The 17,956-nt window shown below is 33.0% G+C and overlaps 1 protein-coding gene across 1 annotated transcript in view; it reads right to left on the bottom strand.

Moving 5' to 3' along the window:
• Nucleotides 1-215: 215 nt before the first annotated feature.
• LOC129221477 (dual specificity mitogen-activated protein kinase kinase 1-like) overlaps nucleotides 216-17,956 on the bottom strand; it is a 59,304-nt gene continuing 41,563 nt past the window's right edge. Inside the window, exons 8-12 of the mRNA XM_054855957.1 lie at nucleotides 16,362-16,438; nucleotides 8,459-8,520; nucleotides 3,716-3,761; nucleotides 2,973-2,975; nucleotides 216-400 (exon numbers count right to left, since the gene is read on the bottom strand). Of these exons, the coding sequence (XP_054711932.1) occupies nucleotides 287-400; nucleotides 2,973-2,975; nucleotides 3,716-3,761; nucleotides 8,459-8,520; nucleotides 16,362-16,438 (302 nt within the window). The 3' untranslated portion in view covers nucleotides 216-286. The remainder of the gene's footprint in view (nucleotides 401-2,972; nucleotides 2,976-3,715; nucleotides 3,762-8,458; nucleotides 8,521-16,361; nucleotides 16,439-17,956) is intronic.

Below are 17,956 nucleotides of genomic sequence, written 5' to 3'. Positions count from 1 at the left end.
AAACATTACATAAAAACAAAATTTAAAATAAAACTAATACATCAGCATAAAATATATTTTTTAAAAATAAATTAGGTTAATTTATAAAATCAACCCTACTCCAGAAATCAGCAAATTATACGAACAATTTATGCAAAGCATAAAATATCGCTAAAAAGCATATTTCACTAATTACACACACCTTGAATAACAGCTAGGTTTACAATGCTCAAAAAAGGTCGACACCAAAGCCATCAAGAAGTATGTGTCACAAAATTAAATGCTTAGAAAGGTTAGAATAATGTTTTTAACCATCTGGTGATATTTTTGTGGGAGTAGATGAGTCGAGACCCATGGTCTGACAAACCCAACCAGCAAAGTCAACTTCCTCAGCCTCAGATCTTTTCACAAATGCATGGGTCTAAAAAAGAAGAAAAATGTTTCCACGTTAATAAAGAACAATAGGCATCATTTTTATTTTTTTCAAAAACAACAATAACACAGATAATGATAGAAGTATGAGCTATTTTGACACGCAGCAGATCTCTTGCAAGAAATGCTCAACCTCGGTCACCTAAAACTAGATTTTGTAAAAAACTGATTATACAAATACAAATGTGACAACCAGCAACAGGCTCTGGGCCCAGCTAGTCTGGTCCTAGTCAATTTACAATCCCCAGTGAAGATCAATGGCCCTCTTAAAACTATTTACTCCCTTGCTCATTACCACCTCTTTCTGTTAGCTGTTCCAAGGTTCCACTACCCTGCTAAAATAATAATTTTTCCTAATATCCATGTTAACCTGAGATTGAAATAGCTTAAAACAATGACCTCTTGTCCTGTTTTCAGAGCGAAACTTCATCCCCGTAACCATCTTTCATTTTAATAATAAATTTAAACAACTGAATCATGTCCCCTCGGTCCCTCCTTTGCTCAAGACTGTACATTTTTAGCCTTTTAAGCCTGGAATCATAGTCTAAATGAGAAAGTCCATTTATTAGCCTGCCTTTGAACCCTTTCCAATACATTAATATCTTTCTTAAGGTAAGAAGACCAAAACTGAACAGCATACTCCAAATGAGGTCTTAACAAACTTCTATATAAGGGCAGAAGAACTTCTTTAGATTTGTTTGAAATAGATCTATTGATACATTCAAGCATCTTATTGGCTTTGTTACTAGCTATGCTGCACTGTTGACTGAACTTTAAATCCTGACTTATTAAGACGCCCAGATCAGTAACTTTACTGCTTGACTAATGACTGAACCTTGCAAATAATAACTTGGGCACATTTCCCATGCCCTAAATGTAGCACTTGACATTTCCCAACATTAACAGCCATACCCCATTTATCAGCCCAATCTGCAATATGATCTAGATTCTCTTGCAGCTGATTTGCTTGTTCATCATTTTCTACAGTCCTCATAACTTTGACACCATCAGTAAAACAAACACCATCAGTAAAACAATTCATATTCCCAGAAATATTTTTATGAATATCGTTCATAAAAACAATGAACAAAACAAGCCCTAACACTGATCCCTGAAGAACCTCACTTAAAACCTCACTCCATTTAGAATAACTTCCCCTTACAACTACCCTTTGTTTCCTTCCGGTCAGCCAGTTTTTTACTCAAATGAAAATTTTCCCTCCTATTCCTACATCAGCTAATTTGCTAAGTAGAGCAAAATGCGGTACCTTAGCAAAAGCTTTTTGAAAATCAATGTAAACAACATCTACAGGCTTCTTATTGTCTAAAGCCATGGTAACTTTGTCGTAGAAATGTAATTAATTACTTGCACAAGATTTACCTTTCCTGAAAACGTACTGAAAACTAGTCAATAGATTATTAGTCTCTAAAAAATTTACTATCTTAATTTTTATCAAAAAAATAATAATATTTTGTAAGATTTGATAACTTTAGCCTTCTTTCCTACAGATTTGATTACAAAAAAAATATGCAAAAACTGCACTTTTGAGCTTTGTACTGTTCATTGTGAGGCGTTGTGGCTTTGGGCCCAAGTTCTGAGTCACTGTCCAAGTGCCCAGTCAGTAGAGTTTTCACAGAAAATTGTCAGTGCCCATTTTGAATGGTTATGGGGGAAGGAAAAATATCCCTTGGGTATTCTTTGGGTTTGAGAACCTTAGGTAAATTTAAAGCCCTAATGTGGTTTCAAATCAAAGAGAGTCCAGGTGTCTCCACCTGGTGGGAAACTAGACGTCAAATTTCTCTTGTGTCATTGCCAGTCGTGCCTTAATGATGGCACAGGAAAGATTGCATGCCATATTGTGGGATTACACTAGCTCTGCATAAAGAGTGCTTCTAACACAGCCCCATAAAGAAGAAAAAAGTAATTTTCAACTTAAGAACATAAATTGCTTTCAATCAGTCACTTGGATCAGCACTTCTCAGCTGGTGTGTCTTGGCATACTGGAGTGCTGCAAAAAGGTACTCGATGTGAAACGATATTTTCGGATTTGTAGAAAAGGAAGAACATAGATGTACTTTACCAGTGCAAAAGTTTTTGACAGGGCACAAAGAGTCAGTTTTTATTTTCATCCTGGATGTTAAAAAAAAAAAAAAAAAAAACTGGAGAAATTAAGTGCCAAGTGGAAAAGTGGAAGATTCGGCTAAAGAACGACTCTTCCACCAAAAAGGAGCGAAGTGGTAACTCTGAAATGTAATAAAGTGTAGACAACAGTTTTTGAATTTTTGATTGTTGCTAAAAATTGGATAGAAAAATTTCTAATTGGAAAACCTTTTTGACTGGATTTTTTAAAATGTAACTTTTGATCCTTTAAGGTCAGCAGCTGGCTTCCGTAAAATTGGTAAAAAATAAAGTAAGTCGCTCAAAGTTTGAAGTTTTAGAAGGTTTTTCAAAGTAAAAATTTATTTCATGAAAATATAACAATTCAACGTTTCATCTATGTATTAGCTCATTTTTAATACCTTTCACTATTTTGAGCTGAGAAAATCTTGTGTCTTAATTACTTGCTATTAACTACAGATAAATGAGGTTCTTTGCATGTTTACGAATATAGACTGCATTGCGTTTTAAATATAAAATTTGTTTTTATACAGCTTTTGATAAAACACATGCCATTTTAAAAAGTCCATTATTTGACTACTTCTTCGATGGAAATACTTCGAAAAAATTATTGAAAGCTCCTTAACTCAAACTTCCTTTATAAACTTCAATATCATTAATTTTTCTAAAGAATTGAAATGTATATTTGGCTATGATCTTGAAATTGCTATTTTGTCACAGTAAGAATAAAAAATACAAGAAATTTTCACTTTTCCTCTACTCCATGATCTACAATTTTTCAAACAGGGGCAAGTGACTGAAACTGCCACCCTCACCCATCCTTCTTAAGTTTTCATATTGAGTATCAATGAAAAAAACACAGACATAGGGTGAATTGGCTGCCTTTTAGAAGTTGTCGCCTGGGCCAAGCCCCCCCCCCCCTCCTGCTCCCCCAAAAAATTACTCCCAAAAAGAAATACATCAATTCAAAGAGATAAAATTTCAATGAATCAATGCAGTTTTCTTTATTTCGTTATATTGCTCATTATCTTAAGTTGGAAAAAAAAAGAACTTGTTGTAAAGAGGGGAGGAGCAACAGTGGGGGAGGGGGAGGAGGGATAATTAGAAGACTTAACAAAATTTACATGTAAAAAAATATCAGGAAACATTGTACATAAATTAACAAACAAATACAGATAAAACTTACTGTTAAAAATTTCAAATCAGCTCTCTCTGCTGGATTTTTCTTCAAGCTGAAATAGAAGGAAAAAATATTATTCTAGTAGAAGAAATTGTTTTTAGAAATACATTTAAAAATAAAAAATAAATAAATAAATAAAATAAATAATAATAAAGATAAAAAACAGAAGTAAGAGCATTGGTGAACAACTGTGTAATGAGAAACTATTTCTCATGACATTGAATGAGATTTAATCAATGTCATTAATTAATAATCAAATATTTATTTTAAGTTTTCCACACTTAGTAAAATTAATTTATTAAGTCCATATACAGTGAAACCTGTGTAAGTTGACCACTCGCAGTGCAATACTTCAGTGATCAAGTTAAACAGGTGGTCAACTTACAGAGGTTGATTTATATGATTCTGTGCCTGAAAGAAGCGGTCAACATAGACAGGTTGTCAACTTCACATTTTTTACTGTATTTATGTTTGTTTTTCTTAATATTTGATGATTTTCATAATTCAGCACTTGAATTCTTCCCAATTTATATCCTCAGACAGACAAAAATTCTCTTGCATTCAAAATTGCACTTTTAACAATTACTAAGTTACCCTTTCCCAGCCCATTCACAGAATTTAGGTAGGATGAAAGCAACTAAAGGCATTTCTGCAGTTAGGGTACTTTATTCTTGCCTGCTAGAGTCGTTTCACATATTGTCTCAGTGCGAGATATTTGCTTTAGAATGCTAATCATTTCTGACAACTGCATTGGTGAAAAGCTAGTAAACGAATCAGCTCTATTCTAGTTGCATTTCCTGTTTATGCCGAGTATCTTGTTAGTGCAATCATTTCTCCTGAAAATGAGAAATCGTTGCTCTTTCAGTATCACCATCTTCATCATGCCGTTTAATCCATTTGGACGTCTTTTTGTGTCTTATTGATGCTTCACTTCTTATGAGCGATGAAATTGTAAGAAAGCAGAGCCAGACTATTATCTTATATAATTAAAAACTGAGGGTATGTACCTATGTATGTCCAAGCTTCTCCCGAAAGATAGTCAACTGACCATCGAACCAGGTATCGATGGATTCGTAATCTTCCTGTTTTCATGTTTGGCTATTTAACATAATCGTCCGATAATAATTAGCAGAGATATCAATTGAAAACTTTCAATTAGGACACTTAAATTTTGACACAAAATCCCTCTTTTTCGAAGGCTTTCTTCAATTTATAAATTATTTTTCAATGATCAATGATTCATCTCAACAATGCTTTTGTTAAAATCATAGACTAATAATAAGAGTAGACCGAGCTTTCTCATTCTTGCTGATGAAGAAAATTGGTTCATAGATGTATCATGTGACTGGTGGAAGGGCTTGGCGAAGACTTTGGCAGCATGGTTGCTAGATGGCAGCATTATCTATAGTTTGGCACTCGACATGCATTTTAAGACAATGTGCTTTCATTAAAAAAATTCCAGGTGCAGAGATTGAACTGTTTTTCTTTTAGTTATGCATTATTTTGACATTAGTAATAGTTTTTGATCAGTTTTCAGTAACTTTTATTTCATTTGGAGCTGTCAGTGTTGGCGTGAACGAAATGGCGTAAACGTTTTGCGTTAACGCAAAAATGTACTAATCGGTATCTTAAATTGAAATTGTAGGTGAAAATCTTACCGTTTGCCGATTCTTCTTGGTCGCTCGCATCTTTTATAGCTTAGGGAGTTATTGAAATTGACTAAAGAAAATGCACAATACTATCTAAACGAAAAACTAACTATATTAACAAAATATTTACAACTTAGAATAACAAATTTACAAATCGGACTCCATAAAAGATCATTCTTCCGTGTTCCATCAATTCTATTTATTTTATTTCTCGCTCGCGTTGATCGTCTGCTTCGATCAACGCCCGCTGTTGCTAGGATATCCACCAGTCACATGGTTTGGTTTATGAGCAGCAAAAGGGTTGCCATAGCTCGGTCTATTCTTATTATTAGTCTATGGTTAAAATTTACAGCGTGAAGAAAATCATTCAGACGAAAGATATGTTGCCATTTTTTTCTCGAAGATGAAGAAGTATAATTCTTGATTTTGTTTTAAAGGCTTTTCCTGTAATCGGGGGATTTAAAATGTTTACTTTTTAGTTATTTTTCTGCAAACTGCCACAAAACTTTACTGACTTTTTTTTCTATTTGTTCAAGCCTGAGGGTTGAACAGGCGTCACTTGACATAACTTTTACTTTCGAGGTAGACCGTGCAAAGCCGGGTGACGCAGCTAGCGTAAAATATTTTTTAAAAACCTGTTTCATCTAATTCGACATCTAAACTTTCATTTCAAAATGTCTTTCTAAATAGGCTTTTTGCATTTTCATTTGAAACATTCTAATGTATATAATCGCGAATGATCAAGTAATGCTGACATCAACAATGAAAGTCACGCCAGGGCATGATAATATTTTATGGCAATGATTGACATGCAGGGAAATGCTTTATTTTGACAAGACTGAACTGGATCTGTTAACTTCACTGTTTTACTGGTAAGACTGTCATTGTAGAAGAATGAAGAAACAAAAATGTGGTCAACAATGAACGCTATTTCTTGGAGTTTAGGGTTAATCCACTGGAGTTAGGGTAAAATTTCAACTGTCAAAATATCACTAAACAGGCTATTGATGCTTTCAAATGTAGAAGCAATTTTCAACTGTCATACCTTGACAGTCCTTTTTTATTGCATACTTAATTTTTCATTTGCTGGCAGATTTAAATAACCTTTTCTTCAACAACAAATTCTTGTATGCATGAAATACAACTAATAATTCTTTTGGTTGAAAGGTGTGTTCATACAAATTTGTTCAAAAAGTGACATACATAAGAATCATGTAACTTGTCTTCAGACAAATGATATGTGAGTCCATTATGTACCACAAAAAAGAAGATGGGATTATTTACTAAATCAACTTAATGAATCTATGACATTGCAGCTTGCATAATTCAATTACATTGATTGACTATGAAAAAGATAGACTTTCAAAAAATTAAGTGTGTTAGAAAAAGTATTATTTATTGTTTGAGAAAAACACACCAAATGAATTTTATGAAAATGTAAATGCAAAAGGTATATTATGTATTATGCTGTTAGCAAAAATTGATATTACTGAAAGTATTATGCATATTTGAGTAACTTAAATTAAGAATTTTTCAAAGTATATTTGAGTTACATATTTTTAAAATGATTAAGTTTCTTTAAAGTTTTTAATTCAAGAATTTGTCAAAATATATTTGAGAATACATATGCAGAAATGATTGTGTTCATTTAAATTTTTGAGTTTCACTGAAATTGCAAAGATTACATCTGAGCATACTTGAATTTATATAGTAATTAATAAGTTTATTTAAAAGAAATATTTTCTTTCTTTAACTAATCCAGTCACATAGTTTTTTTTTTTTTTGATTGACTTTTTCCACGATTAACTCTTTTTCTCTAAGCATTCACAAAACTTGATCTTCATGAAATAATCACAGATAATTGTTAGTGTTTGTTATTTCTACCATGAGTATAAAGCAAAAATAAAAAGGGGTTTCGTACACATTAAAATTTTTTTTCAACCATGTTATTATTAATTTGCTATTTTTAAAACTATCATAATTATTTATTGAACATGCTTGTATTGGTTTTTTTTCCTCTATTTATCAATAAAAGATACATACGAGTACATAGTTAATTACCAGACCATTTGTCTTAAGTTGTGAGCAATTGAAAATATAGATAAATCAAAACTAGTTACTTCCTCATAGTGATCTTTTCTTTACTAATAATAAAGCTGAAAGTCTGGATGTTTCGATCTCTGTGACGAGCATAGCACCTAGACTGTTCGGCCGATTTTCATGAAATTCGTCCGAAAATTAGTTGGCAGCGTGGGGATGTGCACTTCGGAGCGATTTTTTGAAATTTCGATTTTGTTCTGTTTTTATTTCAATTTTTTAAGCTCATTTTTCACACTAATTTGAATGGGAGAGAAATATTTCATTCACATTTTTAAGTTTTAGGTCATTAGAAAGCTTGAAATTTTCTGCATCAGATGAAGTTTGTTTGAAGTTCCTACGAGTATTCGGAGAACTACAAGAATTGTTTAAGAAAACCTAACTCCAAGGCTTACCTTCAGCAAGCCAAACTTTTCTAAATGATTAAGCTCGAGAATAAAATCAAAAATTGAAGATATTTTCTGTTTTGAACGCAAATTTCATTCGACTTTTGTTGTTATCATGGTTATTTGCTCTTTTATTCATTTTGATTGTTTATCTTGTTTTAACATTCCAAAAATGCACTTATTTTTGAAATCCAAATCCTTTTTTTTTATTGAAAAAATTAAATTGAAATATTTTAATTGTTAAGAAAAAAATCTTCTGCTTTTATTTTCTTAGTTCTTATGGAATTATGTTCAGTAAAATATTAAAATATTGATAGTATAATCCTCTTTCTATAGTGTTTAATTTCAGAAAAATGTCTTATTTTGCGTTTTAAGCAAGGAAGGGAAACTCTCTTCCCCCTTTTAAAATATTTCTAAGGTTGGTTTCTCTTAAGCAACAGGTTAAGTTTTCAAATCTGCCAAAAATATGAAGAGATCTTTAAAAAAAAGTAGATGTTAACTGTAAATATACAGGCGAGTCAAATGACCTAATAATTTTCTACTACGTGCAAAGCTGTGCATGTACCGCTAGTACAAAATATATTTACAATCTCAAAATCAATGAAATTGGAGCTTACCATCTATCCACAAGGTCTTTAAACTCTAATGAAAATACACTTGCTGGCACAGAAGGTGGAGGCTAAAAAAAGGCATGTGATGTGAAATTTCAAACATAATAAATAATACAGCTCCAAGAATATTTATTCATTTCTAGGCCACTTCATTAAATTACGAATGTGTACGAGCAGCTCAACTATGATATTCAGTTACTCATTACACTACATTCCAGAGTCCCGGTACCTACCATTACATGTTGTTTAACACTAGAATTACAGCAGACTTTGTATACCTAGAAATACAGCAGGGGTCATTTTGACCTCAGAGAAAAAAATCTGCCTAGTTCCGTACTTAATATTATGTACTTGTAAAAAATAGTTTGAAAAAAAAAACATATGAACAAAAATACAGTTTATTTAAATATTTTTTTGATTTTAAGGATGTATAATCAAGTATTTGAAACAAAAAAGTTTAAAATTTTCCCAAATAACCAGTGCTGTATCAGTTGCATATCAGAAACTTGTGGCTAATGCTCTCTTGGATGTGCAAAAACATTTTTAAAGCATCAAGTTTGTGCAAGGCTACATTCTAAGAGGCATTTTTGAGTTTCTGATTTGTTTTAGTATTAGTAAATGCATTTGTATTCCTTTTTTCTCTCAAAAGAGTCGAAATGGCACCTGCCCTCCCTTTAGGTATAGCCCTTTATTTGGGGTTATAAAAACATACAATTTTCTTGAAACCTTTATATTATTATACAGCACGATGATTTAGGAAAAGTCAAGAAAAGAATAAGCATTTTATGAAGATACAGAGGAGCAGTTGGCAAAAAATGCTTTACGTCAAAATGACCGCTTCCGCAGTTCTAGTGTTAACCGGTTGGATAGGGCTCTGAAGAGAGCAGTTTCCTCCCTTTTTATCCAGATCAGGAGAGTAGCTACTCCTGATCCAGCACCTCCAGAGGTATTGATTTCAAATGGGACTTAGTGATTACGAACATGTTTTAAGTGCAAGTCACCATTTGAGCAATTTTTAGATCTTTGATTGGCTCACAAGCAACCCCGGACCCCTCTAGTTTCGTCAGAGAAGTCTGACTGCGACAGAAGTTCCGGGTTCAAATCCCAGCTCGAGCATGACATACTTTTTCTCTCTTGTCCTTTCTTTGTGTGAATGTGTTGTTATGTGTTGTTAATGGTTGCCTACTAGGGTGGAACGAAAAAAACAAAGTTTTTACTTTCGAATCGTAATAGTGCGGAAAAGTTGCAATTGGTGAAGACTTGCAAAACAAAACAAACATTTTTAAAATCGGATAATATCTTCCGATCCCGCAACGAGCCTGAATACAGTCAAACCCCGCTATAACGAACCCTCAACGGACCGACTTGAGAGATCGCTATAACCGGGGGTTCGCTACATCCGATTTTCCAAAAAATAGCCAAAATTCGGTAATATTTTACAATAATAATCATCATAATTGCACAATGACTTAATTAGTAGTTAGGGTAATAAAATTAAGTTTTAGAAATAACTAGTAACTATATTTTACTCAATAATAAGCAAATTAAAATTTTACTTTTTTTTATTTATCAGTAGCATGGAAGTAAGACGTTATTTTCGGTTGAAAACTTTTGGATTTTATATACATATCATTTTTTTTCTCAACTACTGCAAAAGAATCCACAATATGTTTGTCAATGTTTTCATTCGCAAAAAAATTGTTCAAAATATTTACAGCTGCTTTTGCAGCAGAAATGGACCCAAGATTTTTTGTTTGATTTATAAACTAGAGAGAGTTTCTTCACGTTCTTAAAGCACCTGGGTTTATTCGATTTTCCAATAACCATCAACTTTCGTTTTTCAGAGCCAGTCATGTTAGCACAAATAAGTGGTTATCCCTGTGTTGGAGTGTTTTCCGCCGACACATTTTTCACCTTTTAACTTCAATGTTTGATTTGGAGTCAGCTTATAAAATAAGCCCGCTTCGTCGGCGTTAAACATATCCTTTTCGTCGTAATCTCGAATGATGTCCGGCCACACATTTTGCATCCAATCCTTCACATCAGAAGAGCACACACTTGCAGCTTCACCCACAACTTTTCCACTCGTTATGTTGTGCCGTTTCTTGAATCTATCCAACCACCCGTTAGAACAGACAAACCCTTTTTCATTAAAATGTTCGGCAGATTCATTTGCCTTTGCCTGCAGAATGGCTCCCGTTATCGGTACATTTCTGTTCCTCTGCAGAGTGAACCACTTAAATAACGCTTCGTCTACATTTTCCCTTACTGCTTTTCGCATTTTTTTACAGCCGTTTATGTTTGTTTCATAGGCAGAAACAATTGCATCACGGTTCTGCCAAATAGTGGCTACAGTAGATTTTGAGAGCGAAAATTTTTTGCAAAGGGAGGATTGGGTTTCGCCACTTTCTAATTTGCGAATTAATTGCGCATTTTCTTCAACAGAAAATGCTTTGCTTCTATTTCGCCTGGCCATGATGTTCACACGATTATCCGCAGTGGAAATTAAACTAAAAATCAGAGCAAACGCACGAGTGAGCAATAATCTCGTCCTCTGACTAAAACCAGTTGAGAAAATTGAGGGAGCTTGAAAATCGGCTCGCCCCCCTCCTGAAGAAGCAGCTGCTCTTGCAAGGAACAATAAATGAGGAATGTGGTTTGGACTAGAGATTTCCTAGAAAAAGGGTTGAGAATTGTAGAAGATGGAGTTTGCTGAGAGAACAATCGCTAATGAATTTCATTGGGGCATGTGCAAAGAAGAACTTGAAAAATCAGACATTTTAGGATCGTTATAGCCGATTTTTTCCTGTTTCTGGATCGTTATAAGCATATGGAATTGTATTAATGACATAGGGCTTCAGTTCGGACCAATTAAAAGGTTCGCTACAACCGGGAGATCGCTATATCCCGGGTTCGCTATAGAGGGGTTTGACTGTATTTGAAAAAATGGAAAATTTCGTGTTTTCTTAGTGATTTTTCAAAAATTTTGTTTTAATGTTTCTTTTTAAGGCTCTGTGACGGAAAAGTTACGATTGGTAAAGCCTTCAGAAATAAAAAAATAAATTGAAATCGAATAATACCTTCTGATCCAGAAACAAGCCTAAAAAATCGAAGAAGTTGAGAATTTCAGGTTTTTTTCCGAATTTTTAACATTTTTGGTTCAATGTACTTTTTCAGGCTACAGAACGGAGAAGTTACGTTTAGTGAAGACTTCAAAGCAAAAAAAAAAATCTTTTTGAAATAAAACAATATTTTCCGATCGCGCAACGAACCTACATATTTAAAAAAATGTAAACTTTAAGCCCTTTTTCAGCTTTTTTTTCTTTTAGTTTAACGATCCTCATAAGTTCGGTATGAAATACTAATGAAAGAACGTTTGTTTATAAAATAAATGTGATATTTTAGTACTAGCCTGCCTGTGAAATAGTTCACATGGCCCTTTAATTCCGCGAGACTCATTTGTTCAGTACAGTGTATGCATCTAATACGCCCCATTAGCGCCTCACGATCTTGAATTTATGAGCTTTTTAGTTGGTTTGTGTCTATAGGTATCTTACTTAAATGAATAAAGCAGTCGTACTGGCATCAGTATTTCTCGATGTTTCTAATGTGCGTGTGATGTCTATTTGCTCTGTTTAACGTGTTTCAAATATGAATCCATCTTTGCAGAAAAGAATTACGAGAAAGTCCTTTGAGTGCCCTATATTTGGCCACCCGAGAGATTTGCCAACAAATAAACTCCTTATTTATGAAAATGTACTTCAAAGTTGCTTTCAAGAGAGATTTGAGTTGCCTAGAAAAGTCAATAATACGAAAATGAGATTTTCAAATGTTAAGGACAAAAAGTTAAATGTATCTCTGATAAGGCCTCGATTCCTACAGTTTCCTTGAGAAGAATTGCTCAGTTTATTGATATCTTCTACAAAAAATCTCAATTTCATGAGATCTTACAACCGAGACAAGGATAAACCAAAGTGTAAAGAAAGGATTGATAAATTTAAAAGTGAAGAAGGAAACTCTTTGACGTCTCTGCCTGTAAGTGCGTAAAGAATGTTATTTGCACTTGTAAAAAGACCCCAGACATTTGTGAATGTCCAATTTACATGAAATGTACGTGTGAAAAATCTGAAAAGATACTGATCTCTGAACAAAGATTTCTCTATCTTCAGAGGAAACATGGCATAGGAAAAATTGGAACTTTGGACCAAAAGGAAACAAAAAGGTTGAAAAAAAGATTTCAAAGAAAAGCCTATGCCTTAAAACGAAAAGTTTCTGAGTGCGTTTCAGTCATGAAAGATCAATCTGATCTTTCAAATGAAGAACAACCAAGTTGTTCAGTCAAGAGAAAAACTGATAATGATTACAAGTCAACCGACCCAAACCCGGTGGCAGATGAGGATTAAGCTGAAAACTACGGCACTACAGCGTATCTGATCCTGCAACTGCTGCCATAGCATCCAGTGTGCTTCAAGACGTTGACTTAGTGACTGAAACAGATACTTACAAAGTTGTTGATGGACAAAATAATAGGAGAGAAAAAAGCCAAAATAGAAAACATCTGCAAAGTGGCATTAAACAAGACTCCGTTCGGGGTATTTATTTTGACGGAAGAAAAGATGACACTTTATTTTTAAATAAAAATGAATCCAAGCAATTTTGTCAAACAGTGAAAGAAGAACATTTTCTATTATCAAAGAACCTGATTCCGGTTATATTGGCCACGTGTCTCCAAACTCTGGATCAGCCAAAGACATAGTGAATAGCATTGTATTATATCGAAATGAACAAAGAATTTCACTGGATGGTTTAGCCATCGTAGGTTGCGATGGTACTAAAATCAATACTGGGTGGAAAAGTGGCGCAATTCGTCAATTTGAAATTTATATTGGACGACCATTGTAATGGGCTATTTGTTTATTACATTTCATTGAGTTTCCTTTTCGCCATCTTTTTCGGCATTTGTATATTGTAACAACTGGCCCAAGTTCGTTTTCTGGATTAGTAGGAGAACTCGGAGGTTGCGAAAAATTGCCGGTAATAGGTTTTCAAGCAATTGACTGTACAATTCCAGATGTAAACAGAAAGTGTTTGAGCAAGGATCAAAGATATCTTTTAAATATATCTCAAGCTATAAAGGGTGGCAATTGTCCAAATGATTTGTCAAATCGTGACCCCGGCCCACTCTCACATTCCAGATGGCTCACTTGTGCAAATAGAGTTCTTAGACTGTACGTAAGTGTATCGACCCTATCAGGTGAGTTAAAACACATAGTGACTTTTATTTTGCGATGTTACATGCCAGTCTGGTTTGAAATAAAGAACCGCAAAAATTTCACAGACGGTGACATTCATGTTTACAGAACAATTCAAACCTATCGATACTTACCTGACAATCTAAAACAAGTTGTTTACCCTGCCATTGAAAGAAACTCTTTATTTGCGCATCTTGAAAACTTATTAATGGCAATGGTGTTTGATGAAAGGAGGCACACAAGAGAACTAGCGTTTAAAAGTGTGTTAAAAGCCAGAGAGTTGCTTTCTAAAGGCAAAAGCATTAGAAAGTTTCATTCCATCTCTAAATTTCGAAGCAGAAGATTACATAGAGATTATTAATTGGAACACGACAAAGCTATCTTCTCCACCTTTTCTTCGAGACGGTCATAACAAAGACATTGAAAATTTTATTGTAACAGGCACTATACCCGACTGGGATATAAAACTATTCCCCTGCCATACGCAAGCTGTCAAAAGATGTGTGAAGTTAGTGACTTTCTATTATTTGAAAATATTTCATTATTGTAAAAAAGAATGGTAGTTTTGCATGTTTAGAAGATACCTTAAAAGTCAAGAAATAAATTAATGGTTATGTGTAATATAGGGTTTTTTTAAAGGCTTTTCCCTGTAACACCGGGGGAAAAAACAGCAAGAAATTTTTTATTTTTAATCATTAAGAAAAGATGAAATTCTCCCTTTTTTTTACTTTTCATTCTTGTTTCTGGATCAGAAGGTATTATTCGATTTCAATATGTTTTTTTAAATTTCTGAAGGCTTCACCAATCGTAACTTTTCCGTCTTAGAGTATTAAAAAGAAACGTTGGAGCAAAATTTTAAAAAAAGCTAAAAACATGAAATTTTAAATTTTTTTCAAATTTTTAGGCTTGTTGCGGGATCGGAAGATATTATCCGATTTTAAAAATTTTTGTTTTGTTTTGTAAGTCTTCACCAATCGCAACTTTTCTGCACTATTACAATTCGAAAATAAAAATTTTGTTTTTTTCGTTCCACCCTATTGCCTACCCTATAAACAGGTCCTTGTGGTATGTATGAAGTTGGTCTTCACACCACATTACGGTACTTTTGGAAAAAATAAGCAACACACCAAAAAATTGCCAGCTTAGCTGGCATACCACAACAACAATTCTGATCAGGCCACCACAGCCACATTCAGTTACTGCACTTTCGCTCTTATTAGAGATCATTAGCCTAGATGGGCTAGAGGCAAAAGTCGTCTATCGGCAGTTAATATAATAATTTGGCACAGCTGCAAGATGAGATTTTTACTAAATGAGTACCAATTGTGAAAATTTAGTTGAGTGGTAGTCTTAAATAAGGCAATTCTTTCAGTGCACTAAACTTGACACAAGTTTTTCAAAAAAAAAAAATTGTTTTGAAAGATGTTCGGATTTTTGTGGTAAACAAATAAAATTGGCGAGACTATGAAAAACAACAGCCGAAAAACTTTTGACAAGTTTTTTTTAATGAAACTTTTAAAAATCAATCACAAAGTTTTAGGATTGGAGACATATTTTGACATTTTTCAAGGTTCTCAAACATGTGAATATGAAACTTTTTATTTTAATCAGTTTTCAAGGTCTTTAAAATTGTCCAAACCATGGATTGCATGCAATTTACAATCACACTAGAAGTAAATTTTCAAAGCTTCCTTGCGAGAAAAATGGGACGAAATGCACTTTTAAGGACCAAAGATAACTAGACTTTTAGGGGCAAAAAGCACTAGTTGGTAGGCTTGTAAATTGAATCTAGGAATGCCTTAAAACCTGAACCAAAAATATACCTATAACTCCTGTTTTAATTAGTTTAGAAACTTTGAGCAAATTATGTCTTGCGAGAAAAATCCGAGCTGTTGGATTGATATTAAGATGTGCAAGGAGTTTTTCACTTTTATACAAGTGAATTTCTATGGTAATTTTACTAAAAATGTGAATAAACATTTGAAAAAAAAAAAAATAAATAAATAAAAATGGTGCTGCAGTTCCCCATGGTTCGGTTAAACCCAAAATCTAAAATATATTTGTGAAAAACTCGGTAATGCTAGGGTTTAGTCTGTTTTGTATATCGCAAACAGATGCAAATGCACTGCATTTTATTAGTAGTAGGCAGTGTTGCAGTTGGAAAAAAAAAACATTTGAGGGGCACACAACTTTTTGTACTTTTTTTTAGTCATAGTTGGCTAACTTTTGTTTGGCCAAAACAGGATAGATTAATTTACTTATACCAGCTTTAACACAAAAAGCATACACTTTTTTATCTATTTACCTAAAGAGTTTTTAATCAAAACTAATTTACATTATTTCTACATTAATAAACCAAATACTGCAAGAAAGCGAGCCACCCCCCCTCCTCCCAACCCCCACCTCTCCCCAACTAAAGCATGCAGGGATAGCATATGCATAACTACCTAATATATTAAAAAATTCTTTTAGATTGCTCTTACAAGGATTTTGGAACCTCTTGCAAAAATACATTTCAAGTGCAATTTTTAGAAGCGCATCATACAAAATTAATATAATTTATGTAAATGATTTGTGCTAACACAAAAGCATATCAAATTTTTTAGGCATTAAACTCATACGTTACACAAAAATACAATATAATTTTAAACTATTACCTCATTTACAATGTAATCTAGAAGTTCAAATATTGACATAATACGAGGACCATCACCATATGGAAGATAAAAACTACCTGCAAAATACATAAGTTATATAAGTGTTTAATAACTATAAATCAAATAGTCTTAATTTAGAGAATATTTTATCAAATTTGAGACTAAGTTAACAAAAGGGTTAAGAATATTCATAAACCTAAAAAAAAGTGACCTCTATTTTCCATAAAAGAATACTAACTAGTAAATGGGGTTAAAACCCACTTGGATGACTCAAAACTTGATTTCTTCCTTCTTTACAGTTTTTTTTTTCTTTTTTAAGCCTAGATTTAGCAGATTTTCTGATATGAGGCTGCTAGCTTCATTTTATGAGTTCCAAATACATTGAAACATAATAGAAGGGTTGACTACACATTCTTCTTTAAAAAAAAAAAAAAAATTATGAATTTTGTTTGAAAACTCAACAAAGGATTATTAGGCATCTGATAATTTAAACTCCTTTTATGAAAGTTAAATATCTGGTGAGGAGTTAGGAAGGAAATATTGTCATCTTTCACTGTAATGCAAAATGACTGCACTGCCAGAATAAATGAGTAATTCCACAGTCAGAAAACAAAAACATCAAAATTTGAAAGACAAGTGTTATATAATTTAGAGGTTAAAACATATATTTTAGTTTTGTCCAATTTGATTTGTTTTTAACTTGAGTGGACTTCATTTTTCACTAATGAAGTAAGATAAAAATTCAATACATCTGCTCACACAATTCAATACGATCTGTCCACTCGTAATGGTTGATGAAAAGAGAATGGTAAGGATAGCACAAAAACATTCTTAGAATTTTTTTTTTACTGTGGCAAGAGAGAACCTAATTTTGCATGAAATATTAAGTTCTCATGGCCTTTCTCTAGACCCTGGAAGTGGAAGAAAATATTGAATTTTAAGAAAAGGATTATACAGTGGAACCCTGATTTTATGTTGTCTGTTTCATACGTTAACCCTCTTCTGACATGTTTTTCTGTTGGTCCGTGAAAATTGCTATAATAATAACGTTAATACATTCCAGATTTCACACTATCACTTTTTCAGAAAATGCATTTTTTTGAATGAAATGAAATTTTATTGCATTTTTGTAAAAACAGATCAAAATCATTTTCTCTACTTAAAACTCACATAAACTTTATTTCTGGTTCCCCCCCCCCCCAAGAAAAATTTGTTTTACGATTTAAAGTTACTATGGGATTCTTTTTGTTCCATTTTATTGTCCTTTTTTCTGTGAGTTGTAGGTCGAAAGGGTTTACTCCAATTGTCCAAACAGAGGACTGTTCCTTTGAAGCATATGAAAAACATTATTACTTCAAAATACAAGCACTTAATTTTTTTCTGCAGTAAAGTGTTTGAATTCTTTATTTATTTTTTCTTCTAGAAAAAATTAAACTTGTTGCCACATTTAGAATTTATCTTCTTATAGCTTTTAGATTCCATGGATTTCAACTTCTTTTGCGTTATCTGACTACGCCATTACAGTAAGACCGATTTCAGTTTGTTTTTAAGCAGAAGGAAAGCTGTTTCAATTCAAAGCATTAAAACTCTAAACA

This window comes from Uloborus diversus, chromosome 4 (assembly GCF_026930045.1).
Source record: "Uloborus diversus isolate 005 chromosome 4, Udiv.v.3.1, whole genome shotgun sequence".
NCBI lineage: Eukaryota > Metazoa > Arthropoda > Arachnida > Araneae > Uloboridae > Uloborus > Uloborus diversus.
The sequence above is the reverse complement of the archived record's forward strand: the minus strand, read 5'-3'. Positions and strand labels throughout refer to the sequence as shown.